Source organism: Podarcis tiliguerta (genome assembly GCF_965153285.1).
Source record: "Podarcis tiliguerta genome assembly, chromosome: 9".
NCBI lineage: Eukaryota > Metazoa > Chordata > Lepidosauria > Squamata > Lacertidae > Podarcis > Podarcis tiliguerta.
The window spans coordinates 52,984,601-53,000,778 of record NC_139542.1 but is presented as its reverse complement, the minus strand read 5'-3'; the positions used below and the strand labels follow the sequence as shown (position 1 = coordinate 53,000,778).

The window sequence follows — 16,178 nt, the reverse complement described above, 5'->3', positions numbered from 1 at the left end:
TACTTACATAGAATTCAATAACTGGCTAACCTGAAAATCTTTTGGCTCAATCCTGCGGCAGAGTGTCCACATCATAACTGGGTGATGAGCTCATTTGACTCAACTGCATAGTATCAGATGAGCCTATGAGATGGCATAGATTACAACCTGCTAATCACTAAAATATTTAATATAATAAAATAAATGGCTTAACCAAACTATACCACATGCATCAACTAAAAATTCCAGAGAAGCATTGGTCTTCAACTGGTCATTATCACCACTCTCCATTATTCTAGGAGAGGGAAAGGAAAGGAACAAAGTAGAGTTACTAGGCGTTTTGAGCCGAGATTGGAGAACTTTGGGAAATTTTTCTGGACAAATTTAAGGTATCCACTGGAAATAATAAAATACTGTATTTGAAATAGTTCTGGAATACGTGGAAAGGGTGTGTGTTATTCTAGAGGCCTCAAGGCTCTATCCCAGCATCCTCATCAGGCGCTCAACCTTTTTAACAGCAAAATCCTTGGCATGTATACTCAGAAGTTCTGTTGAATTCATTGCGAGTTACAACCTTAGGGCACAATCCTATGGGCATTTATTCAAGCTGAAACGGAGAACTCATGGCCGCCTATGGTGGGTCAGGCTGAAGGGAATGGTGGTTCAGCACCTGAAAGGCCACAAGTTTTCCAGTCTTGTATGCAGTGCTTTTTGTGTGTGACAGTATTCACCAGTTCAGGGTACCTGCACCTTTCCCTTTCCCACCCCCTGCTCATGGCAGCCATTTTGTTTGGGCACCCAACACACTTATATAGAGTGTACTGGCACCTCATTTGTTTGTTTTTTAAATCAAAAAAGTACTTCCTGTACTGTAGATTAAGGATCTTTGTCCTGGGAGGCAGTTCCAAACACAGAATTTGCACACAAGACCGTAGTTTGTTCTCTCTTTCAACAAGATTCTCACGCTTCTGTCTGCAAGTGCAGTATATTATTATTAATTAAATTTATAGAAATTCTGTGGGCCTAATAAAATAGCAAGAATGGCAAAGAGTGGGGTAGAAGCCCATACCCATCAGGACTGCTAGGCATCAAAAGGCAGGGCTTCAGTGGCCTGTGTAACACTTTGCTCTTCCTCATATGTAACAAACCAAGATTGAATCGTGCAATTATATGCAAATTTTTATAATAAGTAAAGCATCCAGCTTTTCTTAACAGCACTTTGTTTTCCCCACCAGAATCGGCTCACAGCCTTCTGGGTACTCTCTGTATCTATGTGGTGTGTTTTTCTTTTTTTAAATACAGTGGTGCCTTGGAAGACGAAATTAATCCGTTCCGCAAGTCTCTTCGTCTAGCGGTTTTTTTGTCTTGCGAAGCAACCCTATTAGCGGATTAGCGCTATTAGCGGTTTAGCGGCTATTAAAGGCTTAAGGGATTAGCGGCTTAGCTGCTAAAAGGCTATTAGCAGCTTAGCGCCTTAGAAAAAGGGGGTGGGGAGCAAAAAAAACCTCAAGAATCGCAAGACATTTTCGTCTTGGGAAGCAAGCCCATAGAGAAATTCATCCTGCGAAGCACCTCTGAAAACGGAAAACCCTTTCGTCTAGCGGGTTTTCCGTCTTGCGAGGCATTCGTCTTGCGGGGCACCACTGTACTTCATTAAGTACTTTACTCTGCCACATTATTCTATTGTGGTTGAAGAAAATAAGCAGGACAGTAGGTATTTGCTTCTTTCAAAGCAGACCAGTGGTTCAGGTTTTTATTAAATATGTAAATATTACATTGGGTATTCTACATACAACAGATGGATAAAATAGTATAAAATACACACCATCCATTTTAAATAGTTCTATAAAAACGTAAGTCACTGCTGTACCAGACAAAATTTGATCCTAAGAAAAGTTTGTGAGACCCAAACGTCTTTCCCTAGCTTTCTTGGGCTTGTTACATTATGAAGAAAATCTTTAAGCCTTTGCTCCCATGCACTCATATGAAAATAAATAATAAAATAGATGATACTACAGTAGTGCTATATGTTCAACTACCCTGGTGTGATAGACATTAACAGGGTTAACCAACATCACATCTTCCAACAGTGAGTGTGTGTCTGTGTGATGGGTAGAGTACATGTTGTTCAGATTAACAGTACTTAGGAGAGCATTGATGGGACACCTGGATTTCCAAAAGCATTTTTTCAAAACCATTACCAGGGGTTTCCAGACCCTTGTGCAAGGAGACCTACTTCATTGTGAGCTGAAAAAGACAAACAGTGTAGCTGGAGTGAGGTAGAGCACATGAACTGAGCTACCCAGAACCATATTTTGGTTGGTTGGAGGAAACACGTATGTGAGGCTATTGGGAAGGCTTATTTTATGAAATGCCAATGCAGTTATGTAGCTTCTCAAGCATTAACAGGTTGCTGAAAGCATAAGATATTCACCTCCACCGGCTTCCTTTTTTTTGAATTCAGAATTTCTAATCCTTACATTCTTAGGAAATAACTGTGCATGGCCATGGGCCTGCAATGATCTTCCAGCGCTGTAACTTGCAAAGTTGCATTGGGGCAGGAAGCCTGACCCCGAAAACTGTTGCATCACATGGCTGTGGTCTCCTTAGTTTTGAACTGAAACCATGACGTGCAACTACATTTTTTATATTTGCATTGTTCTGAACACCTATGCGCTTATCTAGAATGGTTCACACAGTGCAAAGTCTCCATTTAAACATAGGCGTTTGTGAGAAACACGACAATGTTATTCTCTGTACTACAGGAAGCAGTTCTCGCATACAATTTTCTTATGAAGGAATGGCAGCAACAGAGTTATTTAATTTTCCAGGTTGTGCCTTGCCTTCAAGCTTTATAGAATAAGAAGCTGCAGTCGAGATTTCTGCTTCTGAATATTCAAAATGAAAGGTAGTATAATTTTCAAGTGTAGAAATAAGAACAGCCAATTTACACATGCATGGCAATTGTTCCAAGTAACTATTAGCAATGTGGTTCAAAAGAGTCCATTCACATACGCAACGGCCGTTCAAATGATTTTTCATCATTTCATATTCAAATGATGTGCATGAATATGTGAATCGGACTAAAGGTGCAGCAGTTTCTTTCCGTTCTGCATGCTGCACAGAACGAGTGCAGAAAAATAAATACATGTTCAATAGTACCGTCTTCGCTCTTACTATGTAAATAATTCCTTCTCAATAAGGCCATATATAAGAAATATGGCTTCAGGTTTAAGCATTTGGACACACACAGAATCTCTTTGTTCACAGTATGACCTTAGCATACTCAGAAGTAAATTCTGCTGTGTTCAATGGGCTTACCTGAAAGTAAGTCACTTTGAACTCAATGATACTTCCTTTTGAGTATTCATAAACTGATTGTTTCCATATACCACAGCAGTTCATTCTAAAAACTAAGTGGTAAAAGGATTTCAGACCGATCTGCATCAATTCAGTTTTAGTCAAATCCTCTGCTTATAACAGACTCTTGACACCTAGAAAAAGACTTCCATTCCCCCAAGTTAAGACGAACAGCCTAAAAAAGAAAGGGTACATAGGCTTTCCGACACTTTGGATACTGTTTGAAGTTGCTCAGGTAATATTCATGGCACAAAACGGCACTCACTGCCTGGCTAAAGAACACATAAGTCACAACCAGCCACCACGTTAAATTGTTAAACCCAAACATGACGGCCATCGACAGGTATATTAGAAGTTCGGCAAAGTAATGCGGACAGGACACAAACTCAAACCAGTCGCCGAAAGGAATACTGTGGTCCAAATTTAGTACTTTCCCTGAAATAGCAAAAAGTAAACAAGTGTTAGCCTTGTCTAGCTGAGGAATAATGTTGAAATACATCCCATTTTCACCAGCACTGATCTAATTTGTGGGTATTAGTGTTGTGGGGAAAGCAACAATACTTGCAAGATTATGGATGTGCAAGGTATTGTAACGTTTTTTACCTGGAGGAGCAAAAGCTAGACTAGAACAAACAGCAAAATATCTTACCTGATTTATTTTTTCTAAGATTAGCTAGAATCACATGACATCTATGTTGATGAACAGAGGCCCAAATGAACATCAGGACTCCAAGGACGTGGTACCAGCAGACAGTCAGTCTGTGATCCTTCCCTGAATTATGCAGAAAGAGGGTATGGTTTAGATGCTAAAAGAATCAGAATCTTTATTTCTTCTAGCAGCTAGCTCAGGAGTTTCTCCCAATTGCATGTCTCATCTTGGACGACACTCTTAACGCCACGTTCAAGATACAGAGGAGTATCAAATTCTTCTCTACAGTCCTTATTCTAAAGATCTGGCGTACTGTCATGCTTATAGTTTCTATGATATCCCCAACTAACAAAAGAGGCAAAAAATTAAGTAGTGTTTGAGCTAGGAGGGCTGGCAAATCAACACATAAAGCAGGAATGAGGAACCTGTGGCCCTCCAGATATTTCCACCAGGTCCAGTCATCATGGCCAATGGTCAGACATGATGGAAGCTGTAGTCCAATTGGTTTCCCAACACTGACTTAAAGGAACATTGCACAGAAGTGAAATAAATTCTTAAATTATGGCATATTTCTGTAGATCTGATAACTAATGGGGGAACTTTTCATAAAAGCAAATGAATTTAATAAAGCAACAACTTATAGACACTTACAGCAAATTTAATATGGTGTACTTCTGTGATTCATCAACAGGAACTAGTTTAAAATCCCAGCTCTGCAGTATGTACTATCCCAGAACTCACACAGGCAACAGAAATCTCTCTGTCCCTGCCTGCTCCCGATTCTTGTTTGATTTAATTCCCCCCCCCCCCAAAAAAAGAGCTAAAGGCATTTTACCTTTGTCTACAATAAGGGAAACAAATATTTATAAAAACACTTATGGCATAAATTTGCACAAAACTACATGCAAGTATTGGGACACGGGTGGCGCTGTGGGTAAAAGCCTCAGTGCCTAGGACTTGCTGATCGAAAGGTCGGTGGTTCGCATCCCCTCGGCAGGGTGCGCTCCCGTTGCTCGGTCCCAGCGCCTGCCAACCTAGCAGTTCGAAAGCACCCCTGGGTGCAAGTAGATAAATAGGGACCGCTTTATAGCGGGAAGGTAAACGGCGTTTCCGTGCGCTGCGCTGGCTCGCAAGATGCAGCTTTGTCACGCTGGCCACGTGACCCGGAAGTGTCTCCGGACAGCGCTGGCCCCCGGCCTCTTAAGTGAGATGGGCGCACAACCCTAGAGTCAGACACGACTGGCCCGTACGGTCAGGGGTACCTTTACCTTTACATGCAGGTATGTGCCACAGAGTTCTACTTCAGTAACTATTTCAATCCAGTCTGCAAAAGAGTTCTGCGTAAACTAAACGCTCACATACTGATTTGTGAACAGAAGCTGGCCCTAGGAAATGCATTCTTTATTATCCTTGTGATTATGTTTGACCTGTGGCTTCCTACATTGAACAAGTCTCTGCATTGCTAATATTTGGGAACTAAAAGAAATGGACACCTCAAATTTTAAGGTGAAAAGATACTTATCTCTAATCTAGACCTATATTAAAAAAAACTGAATAAAAATACCTTTGGGGTGGTTTTTCAATGGCAAGCAACATCCCAATGTATCTCAGAGTAAGATGTCCGCAAACCAGATAAAGGATGTGATGTTAGGAATAGCCTGCTACTCTGGATTTGTTTTCATTTGAAAAAAAGGGGGCTTTTAAAAATCCTTATAAGTTGATAGCTTTCTATACTCTTACATTCCATTTTGCTGTGTGTTTACCAGGCTTCAGCCTAATCTACTCCCATGGAAAACAAAGAAGCATTATATAAGATGCTGATGCTGAATAAGATACTTACCTTCCCGGACACTGGTTGGCACTTGGCATAACAAAGTTAAGCCCAGCAGAACATAGTAACAGAGTCCAAAGCAGTACTGTACAATATGGATGACACCTCCTGAGAACACGCTGATGTGAAGACACTCTTTTAGCCGTCTACAGCTGTTTAACCAGACAAAGAGGCAAACCAGGAAAACAGACAGGGACTCACCACCTAGAAATCCAACACAGGTTACGGTGTAAAACAACTGCTCTTTTCACCAGACATGTCAGATTCTCATTAAAAGGCAGACAAACAGCAGGATCAAAAGAGAAAGTAAATGCTTGCAAAAACAAGAACTCAGACACATTTCATTATGTTCGCATGCAGAATTCCAAGAACTTCGCAATATCGGCAGAACAATTATTGCATCGGGCACTTTCAAAACTGTCCATTTACTTTATGAATAATCTGGCTCATCTCATCAGGGCAGCGAATAATGTATTTCATCATAATTGCAAAACATCCACCTACTATGAGATTCAAGTGCAAGGCTGCTTATCTGAATGATCTAAGTGGAGAATTCCTTGCCTGTGAAAAGCTAATGTGTCTGATACAAGGGTCATTTTTCAGCCATTTTTCAGACATGCAAGGAGTTTCTCTTTTACATGAAGGAACATTCAAACCAAAAAATGCTCCACCTGCATTCTCAAGTGGTACACTTCCAGGAGAACCCAAACCTTGAAATGTGTGCTCAAGGGGAAACTTGCATCTGTAAATGATAGGGGAAAGTAAAGGAAGTCGTTCTACTGCCAGTGGTGCAACTGTTAAGATATGTTAAAAAATTATAGCATGCACTGATATACATGTTCAGGGGAAATAGTTTTGAGTTTTAAGACACTGTTTAAGTGGAGCAGATAGAGCCCTGAGGAAAGGATCCCACAAGGAGAACACAGGGGTTTTATTTTTCCATGATAAGCAACAGTTCATATGATTCTCGGGAGTCTCAGGAGGTTTCGAAACAGAAACAGTTTTGGCCGCCCTGTATGATGACCTCTGTTGGGAGGGAGTCTGGGGAACCGTGACCCTGTTAATTCTCCTCAACCTCTGGGTGGCTTTCGATACCACTGACTATGAAGCGACTGCCTCTCCCCGTATGAACTGATCTGGACCCTGCAATCATCGTCTGGGGCCCTTCTTCATGTGCCACCCCCCTCCATGAAGGTCTGAAGGGTGGCAACACGAGAATGGGCCTGTTCTGCAATGGCTCCCTGCTTGTGGAATGTTCTCCCCAGGGAAGCTCGTCCAGCACCTTCATTTCATATCTTTAGGAACCAGCCAAAAATGTTTCTCTATATCCAGGCCTTTGGCTGATTAAATATTCTATGGCCTTTGAAATTTGGGTGTGTTACTGCTTTGTTTTTTTATTTTAATGAGGTTTGTAGTCTCATTTTGTCTTTTTAGGTTGTGAACCGCCCTGCAAACTTTGGATGGTCAGTATACAAATTTAATAAATAAATTTCTCAGGAGTCGACACACCTCCATCATGGTCCTGCGATATGCCGTCAAGAATGCTGAGGAAGTCCTGAAGCCAAATAGGGAAGGGCCTTGACAGAAGGTGGCTTTGGAGAAGCAGCAGCAACACGGAACCATTCCAGATCACCGACACAACATAGAAGTGGTAGAACCACCTGTAGAAGGAAGCACTGACAGTTTGCTGTTTTGTTCCATACAACCACATTCCCTATATTCTAACCTTCTGTTGCCTTTCCTTCATTTGCCATGGTCAACTCACCAAAATATTTTCCCTAACACTCCCTTCCTTCCTTCACTGAACTGCCAAAGTAATATGTTCATTACCATCTCAAGCAGCAACTTTCAAAAACCCTTTTTGTCATGTTTATTGGCTTTGCCTATTTAACAATAGGAAGCCACGGCACTCACCCAGCCTAGAATTAATGTTTTAGTTTATGCCTTAATTTCAGGGAGAATGAGATTGGCAAGACCATATACTGAATTGAATGACTATTTCTAGAACAGCAGACTCAAAACATAATTTTAAGTTCGCCCACATTGCTTGGAATGATGTCTTGGGTATTTTCCCCCCATTTATTTTGCCTGAATAAGAAATCACAATTACAATTTTCTTCAGTTTTTCTAAAACATACTGTATGGACTGTGACCGTATGCATCTTACTCAGGAACAGGGTGGATAAAAATAAATGATTTCAAAATTATTATTTTTTAAAAATGGATTTAAAAAATAATAATATGGATTTTTAAATATTTAAATTGGATATTTAAAATAAAATGCTTTTGGAGGAAAAATCTTTCTAAAGATAGTCCAAAAGCTATTCATCAGGAAATAAGTATTTGGTTTAAGTTTTTCATGTGTGCTAAAACTCAGACTAAGGTATTTTTTTAAAAAAATGTTTATGCACATCAGTTAACAAACATGGATGCATATGCTATAATGTTATTGTTTTAGTTAAATAAATTGTTATTAAGGAAATGATTTTTTTTCTCCTTCCAATAAAGTATAGAAGAAAAGTTGTCCAAATATAAACAGTTAACTCATTAAACCCCACCATCATTTAATAATTATCTGTCTATGCATCTCTAATAGTATAACCAAATCAGTAATTTTTGATATAACTAAAAACTACTCTGAAAATTTATTATTCCAAAAACGAAACCTTCATCTGGTTGTAAACATTAAGATTATACCAGGAAAAAAAAGAGTCATTCTGTTAAAAAAAAGGTTTAAATCAAGCAGTGGCGTAGCGTGGGGGGTGCAGGGGGGGCCGGCCACACCATCTGGGGGTTAGGGTTAGGGGGCGCAAATCCACAGGTTAGGGGGCGCAAATTACTTGCCTTGCCCCGGGTGCTGACAACCCACGTTACGCCAATGAAATCAAGTCTTACTAACTAGTGCTTTATTTTATTTATTTATTTTCCAATTTTTTTTAATTGATTTTCCAAAATTTTTCAACAAACAAACAAACATACATCTTAATTCTACTTAATCCAATCTTAGTAACATTGTTAAATGACTTCCTCACTGACTAGTGGTTTAAATCGGTTTGATGTAAATCAAATCCACCCTGCTCCGGAATTGCAAGGGGGCCGGACTAGATGGCCCTCGGGTTCCCTTCCAGCTCTACAATGCCATGCGTCTCATCAGGCACTCTGCACATGCCCAGGAACACTGCATTGACCCCCGATTCATAGGGTCGCTTCGGTCACCTCTTGGGCACGTCGAAGACCTGCAGCTGGGGCGGCCGCGGCTGGCAGCCGCTCTTGGTCTTGCCGTAGCGGAGGAGATCCTGGAAGACGGCCGCCAGGCTGAGCGAGGGGCGCCCGGGAGGGGGCTTCAGCCGAGGCAGCCGCAGAGCTAGCAGAGCCGCGAGGAAACTGGCGGCCAGCACCAGCCACAGCCCAGCCATCGCTCCAGCAACTGCGCAGCCGCAAAAGCCAACCGGCCCTCTTGTTCTTTTAAAAAACCCTCACACTTCCTTATTGGTTCCCTCCCATCACATGGTGTGGTTTTTCTTTTTTTTAAAGGACGGACACCAATCAGCTATTGCCCTTCTGCCAGCCAATAGACATGAGGGGTGTTCGTCACCTCAAAGACTACACAACTGCCAAATCATCCATTGGGCCCGCCTCTGAAAGCTTTACATTCGCTATTTGTTTCGCCGTTCGGCTTTTAATTGGTGTTCCCATTTGTCACTTACAGCGCGTAAGGTTCCGGCCGCTCAGCTCATAGAGATAAGTAAAAGTGAAGAGCGACGTAAGCTGTTCCCCGTATTTTGAGTGTTTGTACTCCTAGCGAGAGCAGGATGTTCTGTCTTCACTACAGTCTGTTTATTTTAAAAAACATTTCAACTCGAGGAAGGAAAAAACAACCAACAACTTACAAAGAGAGCCGGGAAGGTGACCTCCATCCTTATTTTATTTATTTAACCAGACCTCACCTCTTACCTGGTTTACAAGAAGTATCAACATTATAAATTAAATCCACGTTTAAAATCAGCATCAACCATCAAGAGATTGAAATGTGTTGGAGTTTCTGCATAGCCGCCCAGAGTAGCTGGGGAATCCCAGCCAGATGGGCGGGGTATAAATATTATATTTATTATTTATTATTAGGTTTGCTCAGACGAACCCGATTTCAGCAGCTACCAGAAAGAATACAAGGAAGGGACCTGCTGGTGTTAAGTGTAGGGGGTGTCACGCTAAAGCAAACAAACAAAAGCAAACTTTTTTTTTAAGCGTAGAGCAAGTATTGTGTGCCAGTTCCACAGACTGAAGTGGTCAAGCAGACTACTCTCCAATCCTACTTTCTGTACTCTGCCCCATAGGTATGACCTATGGGGTAAGGCGCGTGATCCCACATGTTAAATGGACTCCAAGCCACTAAAAGATTTTATGTACCAATAGTAACCTTGAACCTGGCCCCATAATGAATTGACAGCCAGTGGCAGATCTCTTGAGTACAGGTGTCCTGTGCTGAAAGGGTCTCAGCCACTGTGATTCTGCATTAGCTGCAGCTTCCAGGTCAAGCACAAGGGAAAGCCCCACACGAAGTGCATTGAAATAATCTACCCTTCAAAACCCCTACCTATGTTTCTTTACGTTTTGCCGGATGGCAACCAGCACTTTAAGTCTTTGTTTTGTAAGGGATGTGTTTGGAAAACTCAGTATTCCTGAGAAGATGGAATATTCTGATCCACCAGCATTCAATGAGTGTTTCCTGTGCATCTCACATTGTTTTAAATGAGCCCACTTTCCTTCAGCCTCAAAAGGAAAGTGCTAATAAGTGATAACATTGCATGTGGTATAGACACCTTTTCCTGGGACAGTCCTTGCGCCTGAGGTGAATGGTATAGTGTATGCTAAAAACAAGTCTTGTTGGTGATGTATGGTGATGAATAAATGACACTACACCTTATGCCTCACCACTAGATGGTACCAAATCCCTGTCTTTGAATTTTAAAAGGGAGCTAGTATCTCATAGAGTTTGAGAAATAATTTATTGGCATCTGTTTTCTGGAGTCTAGTTGCTATGCACTTTCATTTGATCAGATGATTGGTAAAAGCAGTCCTTTCATGGGGCTCATACATACTTCCTTTTGTTTCTAGGCACAAGTCTGGGCTTTAAAGCTCCGTGTCTGAATGGTTTTATTTTTGGTCCCAGCGCTTTCCTCAGGAAAACCTGTGTTTCACTGTGGAATCAAAGCAAACAACAGGTGGGTTTTCCATGGATTACTGTCTGCTCCAACTCAGGGGTAAAACACAGGTTTTCCCAAGGAAAGCACTAGGACAAAAAGAAAAGAAAAACCTTGTGTGGACATGGAGCTTGAAATGCATGGTGCAAAAGGAAGTTTAGCTGAACTTGTGCATTGATTCATCATTAAACACCATAAAATGTACTGTTGGCTAAATATTGTTTTAAAACCTTTACTAGACACTTTATAGTAGCACAGTCCTCTGAAATACTCTGGCTGGGATCCAAAGAGCCAGTTTGAGCATGACCAATGCAATTTTTAAACTATTTCCCCTGTAAACAAGAGATGTCCAGGCATTTGACAAACTGCTTTTGAAACTCTTTTCAATGTCAAATGTGTTTTGCTGTGTGTGGCATTGAAGGAGGGGGACTGCTGCTAAATATAAAAGCCTCCATAGCAACCTTTGCCAACCAGGTGCTCTCCAGATGTCTTGGACTACAATTCACATCTACCTAACAACACAACAACAACCACAACCATTTATTTATTATATCATGCCCATCTGACTGGGTTGCCTCAGGCACTCTGGGAGGCTTTCAGTAAACCACAGTAAAGCATCAAACATTAAAAACTTCCCTAAACAGGGCTGTTTTCAAATGTCTTCTAAAAGTCAGTTAATTGTATATCCTTGACCTCTGATGGGAGGGCGTTCCACAGGGCAGGTGCCACTACCAAAAAGCCCCTCTGCCTGGTTCACTGTAACCTCACTTCTTGCAGTGATGGAACCGCCAGAAGGGCCTTGGAGCTGGACCTCAGTGTCTGGGTGAATGATGGGGGTGGAGAGGCTCCTTCTCGTATACAGAACTGAAATTCTGTGAGGGAAGAAAAACTAAGTTGCTCTTCTCCCAATATTTAGTTTAATCATTTCTTACATTTTTCTTGTAGTTGCTGTAGAAGGAAAACCTGTGTTGACTGAAACCTGTGTTGTTATCAGTAGGTCAATGGATTGGGAATTTATTTTTTACAACAAGCTTTAAATTATGCAGATTACAGAGGGCAACTATCTCCCCTTCCCGTTACTAATAGCAGTGGAGGTGGAACGGAGTTAATTGCAGAAACCTCAAGAGGAGATAGCATTAGCCTCTTGCCCCCAAGCACCCCAGCCAATGCAATTCCTTCCCCCGCTGTTGCAATAAATCTTGACTGCTTTTAAGTTTATATCCAGAATAAAACATAGAGTGATCCAATCATGGGTCTCATTCCCACCATCATATCTAGCTTGGACCACAGTATGAGTCCTTTGCTACTTTGCAGATTAACATTGCATCCTAAATTTATGCAGAGAATCTTTAGTGGGAAAGGGAATTAAATTCTAGCCTATGGCTTCTTTCCTTGCAGTGCTAGCAGAGACTAAGGATCAAATTAGACATGGGGTTAAAAACTTGCAGGTTTTAAAAAATGCAAATTGCATGGAGGTATAGGATGACAAATGGGATCAGAGCAGGCATGGAGTTAAATTTCCTCTCAATGCGTTCTCTGAGCTTATTAATTATAATCCCACCCACCTGATGCAATTCCTATTTTTTTAAAACCCCCTGCATGTTAGATCCTAAGATGTATTCAGCAGCCTACGTCCTTGTTGTGGCAAGTAGCTAGTTTTGGCCTTAGAGTGTCAGGTTGAGTGGTAGTGGGACAAATCCAGTCCTGTTTTCACAGTGACCCTTTGGCAAGTCTATAAGTTACTTCTTCTCCCTACATACACACATTTTTACAAGAGGATCTGTCCTGGAGTGTCAACACAAGGGGGCTTGTGAAGAAGGCGCAGCAGAGACTGTATTTTTTGAGAATACTAAGGAAAAACCATCTTCCGCAGAAACTGCTGCTTGCCTTCTATCACTGTGCCATTGAGAGTGTGCTCACTTATGGCTTATGTGTGTGGTACAGAAGCTGTACTCCCCAGGACAGGATGGGGTTGTGCAGGGTTGTTAAGGCAGCAGAGAGCATTGTTGGCTGCCCACTCTCCACCTTAGAGCAGATTTATGCCACAAGGTGCCATAGGAAGGCACTGGACATAGTAAAAGATCCATCGCATCCTGGTCACTGTCTCTTTGAGCTCTTGCTGTCGGGACGGAGATACAGGACGATGAAGACAAGAACGAGCCGTCTTAAGAACAGCTTCTTCTCCAGAGCGATCTCGGCCCTGAATGGGAAGCCCGGACTTTGAAAGTCATCTAATCTCCCTTGCTGTATTATACTGTATTGTTTAATTAGTGTTTTTATGGAGCAGTCAAGTAATTTCGTTGTCCCCGAAGGGGGCAATGACAATAAAGATATTATTATTATTATTATTATTATTATTATTATTATTATTATTACACATACACACCAGTGCATTTGGATCTCCCAAGCACAATTACAAAGGTGTTTAAAGCTATTTGTGTATACACACATTTGTGTGACCACACGTTTATGTATTTGCTGTCAGAAACACTCCTTTAACTCTCATGTGAAAGTTGGAGCTGCCATAAGGAGGAGATGTTTAGCTTTGGGATTCAGAGCACAACTTGTTTTATACAGGGAGAGGTGCTGCTCCATTGTGCTGTTATTCTGCTATCAAAATCCACTGACAATACTGACAGAACATCTAGCGACAACAACCTAACTCTTTGATCCCTCTACTTTAAAATTCTGTCTAGAAAGGAGAAGTCTCTGATAAGGGCAGCAGTTCATATACAGAACTGTAAACCTTGTGAACTTATCAGCTAGATGCATATGATCCTGCTAATCTTTTTGTGAAATACGGAGAGGCACCAAAAATGTCACTTTCTCCACAAGATGTTGCAATCACTCGCAAAGTCCTTAATTGCATAACCCCCCTTGGCACCTCTCTGCATATCAGTATGCTCAGTTTTAGCAGCAACAAAAAACTGGATTATGGATTTTCTCAGTGCTATTTTTCTAGGAAAAAAGGTGCCAGAACGCACCATGAATACCCCCTTTGTTGGCAATTGCACTCACTTGAGAGGTGCCAGAACTGAGTTCTGGTGAGTTCTGATGAAAAAAAGCCCCTATCTTCCAAATATTTTTCTCCAGTTATTGCAGTAAATACTCAGTTTGTCATTCATACATGGCATGGATCTAGACATCTTCCACCAAAGACTATCTTCTGTTGTATGAGTATCTTCTTTTCTCAGCACCAAATGACATTCTTCTTCCTGGGAGCTTATTAATAAGATTCTTTTTACTTTGTGTGACCTCTGCCCTGGACACTCAAAATTGACAGTATCTGGTCTTCACAGAATATACAGGGTAAGGAGTACTAAGGAACTTGGTGCTAAGAAGGTGGCTTGCTTCAAGTTGATACCTTTGTTGCTGTTTGTGTTTGACAAAGAGAAAAAAAGAGCAAGTAGCTTTCCTTCCAGAGGGACACGGGTGGCGCTGTGGGTTAAACAACAGAGGCTAGGACTTGCTGATCAGAAGGTTGGCGGTTCGAATCCCCATGACGGGGTGAGCTCCCGTTGCTCTGTCCCTGCTCCTGCCAACCTAGCAGTTCGAAAACACATCAAAGTGCAAGTAGATAAATAGGTACTGCTCCGGCGGGAAGGTAAACGACGTTTCCATGCACTGCTCTGGTTCTCCAGAAGCGGCTTAATCACGCTGTACGCCGGCTCCCTCGGCCAATAAAGTGAGATGAGCACCACAATCCCAGAGTCGGCCACGACTGGGCCTAATGGTCAGGGGTCCCTTTACCTTTACCTTTTTACCTTTCCTTCCCCGAAACTGCATTTCCTAGAAGTGTGAATGAACAGCTTTGCCCAGTTTGTTTCTACTGTCAAACACTTAAGAGCCACACTAGATGTAACATTTTGGAAGATCTATGATTATATTTTCTGGAAAATTTCCCTTAGTTAAAAGCTGGTGAGAGGCAAGTCAGGGGGATAAATGATAGAGGTGTATGAAATTATGCAGAAACTGGATGGGGAGAATCTCCCTCCCTCTCTCATAATACTAGAACTCAGAGCCATCCAATCAAGCTGAATGTAGTGCCTGTCTTTTTACCCATCTCCTTCAGCAACTAATAGCAACTCTGAGAGGTACTTCAAGACAGAGGAAAGTGTGTGTGAGCCGCCCAGAGTGGCTGGGAAAACACAGCTAGATGGGCAGGAGAAAAATAAATTATTATTATTATTATTATTATTATTATTATTATTATTATTATTTGTGTGTGTAAGAATGATTTAATCTTCATGCAAACTCACTTAAAGCCTATTCACACCTTCCCTTTATGCCCTGGGAAAAGGGAGAGGGTAGTGGTGCTGTGGTCTGAGCCTCTTGGGCTTGCTGATCAGAAGGTTAGCGGTTCAAATCCCCACGATGGAGTGAGCTCCTGTTGCTCTGTCCCAGCTTCTGCCAACTTAGCAGTTTGAAAGCACACCAGTGTGAGTAGATAAATAGGTACCACTGCAGTGGGAAGGTAAATGACATTTTTGTATGTTCGGTGTTATGTACTGAAGTTCTCACCCTGGGCCAGCAGGGGGATACTGTAGATAGTTTTCACTCAGGTCCACATATGCAAATAAGGGATGGAAAGTGACGTTCAGTGATTGGACAGTTACAGAAAATGGTTACTGTTGCGTTCTAGTGGAGCTCTGTATAAGCAGGCTGGCTGAACCCTTCAGTTCAGTTCTGTTCTGGCCTGTGAATAAACAAGAGCTGTTTGAAGAATCGCTGTGTCATCTGATATGTTCACCTACAACTTAACATTCTGGCTTCCGTCTTGGTGTTCCGTTGCACCAGAAGCGGTTTAGTCATGCTGGCCACATGACCCAGAAAGCTGTCTGTGGACAAACACCGGCTCCCTCGGCATGAAAATGAGATGAGTGCCCCAACCCCATAGTCGCCTTTGTCTGGACTTAACTGTCTAGGGATCCTTCACCTTTACCTTTACCCTTCAGTGGGGTGTGTGTGAGATGAGACTTGCCATGTGTAAACAGCTGTATAAGCTCTTCCATGCAGTTTTGAAACCCAAGATGGGTCACTGACTTCTTCATTCAGTTTTGCTTTTGAGTTCATGAATGCCAAAAAATGAAAAAAGAGATAGCTTTCAATGTGGAGTGGCTCTCAAAGTCATTTGCAGTAGATGAGCAAGAATTCCCTA

At 41.8% G+C, this 16,178-nt stretch overlaps 1 protein-coding gene across 1 annotated transcript; it reads right to left on the bottom strand.

Moving 5' to 3' along the window:
• Positions 1–1,696: 1,696 nt before the first annotated feature.
• Positions 1,697–9,319, bottom strand: SRD5A3 (steroid 5 alpha-reductase 3). Its single transcript, XM_083458446.1, has 5 exons — positions 9,036–9,319; positions 7,329–7,480; positions 5,829–6,023; positions 3,989–4,111; positions 1,697–3,774 (listed from the first exon to the last, which is right to left on the bottom strand). Exons 1-5 carry the CDS (start codon positions 9,233–9,235, stop codon positions 3,515–3,517), a joined length of 930 nt encoding a protein of 309 aa, XP_083314572.1. The 5' UTR covers positions 9,236–9,319; the 3' UTR covers positions 1,697–3,514.
• Between the last annotated feature and the right edge of the window lie 6,859 nt (positions 9,320–16,178).

What these genes read in the sequence shown, in the direction of transcription:
- SRD5A3 (XM_083458446.1), bottom strand. Translation starts at nt 9,235, where the DNA reads ATGGCTGGGCTGTGGCTGGTGCTGGCCGCCAGTTTCCTCGCGGCTCTG. An exon ending in GTCTTCGACGTGCCCAAGAG is followed by an intron (nt 7,481 to 9,035) that starts GTGACCGAAGCG and finishes TTCCTTCTACAG; the next exon opens with GTGGTTCTACCACTTCTATG. An exon ending in TCTTAGAAAAAATAAATCAG is followed by an intron (nt 3,775 to 3,988) that starts GTAAGATATTTT and finishes TTGCTATTTCAG; the next exon opens with GGAAAGTACTAAATTTGGAC.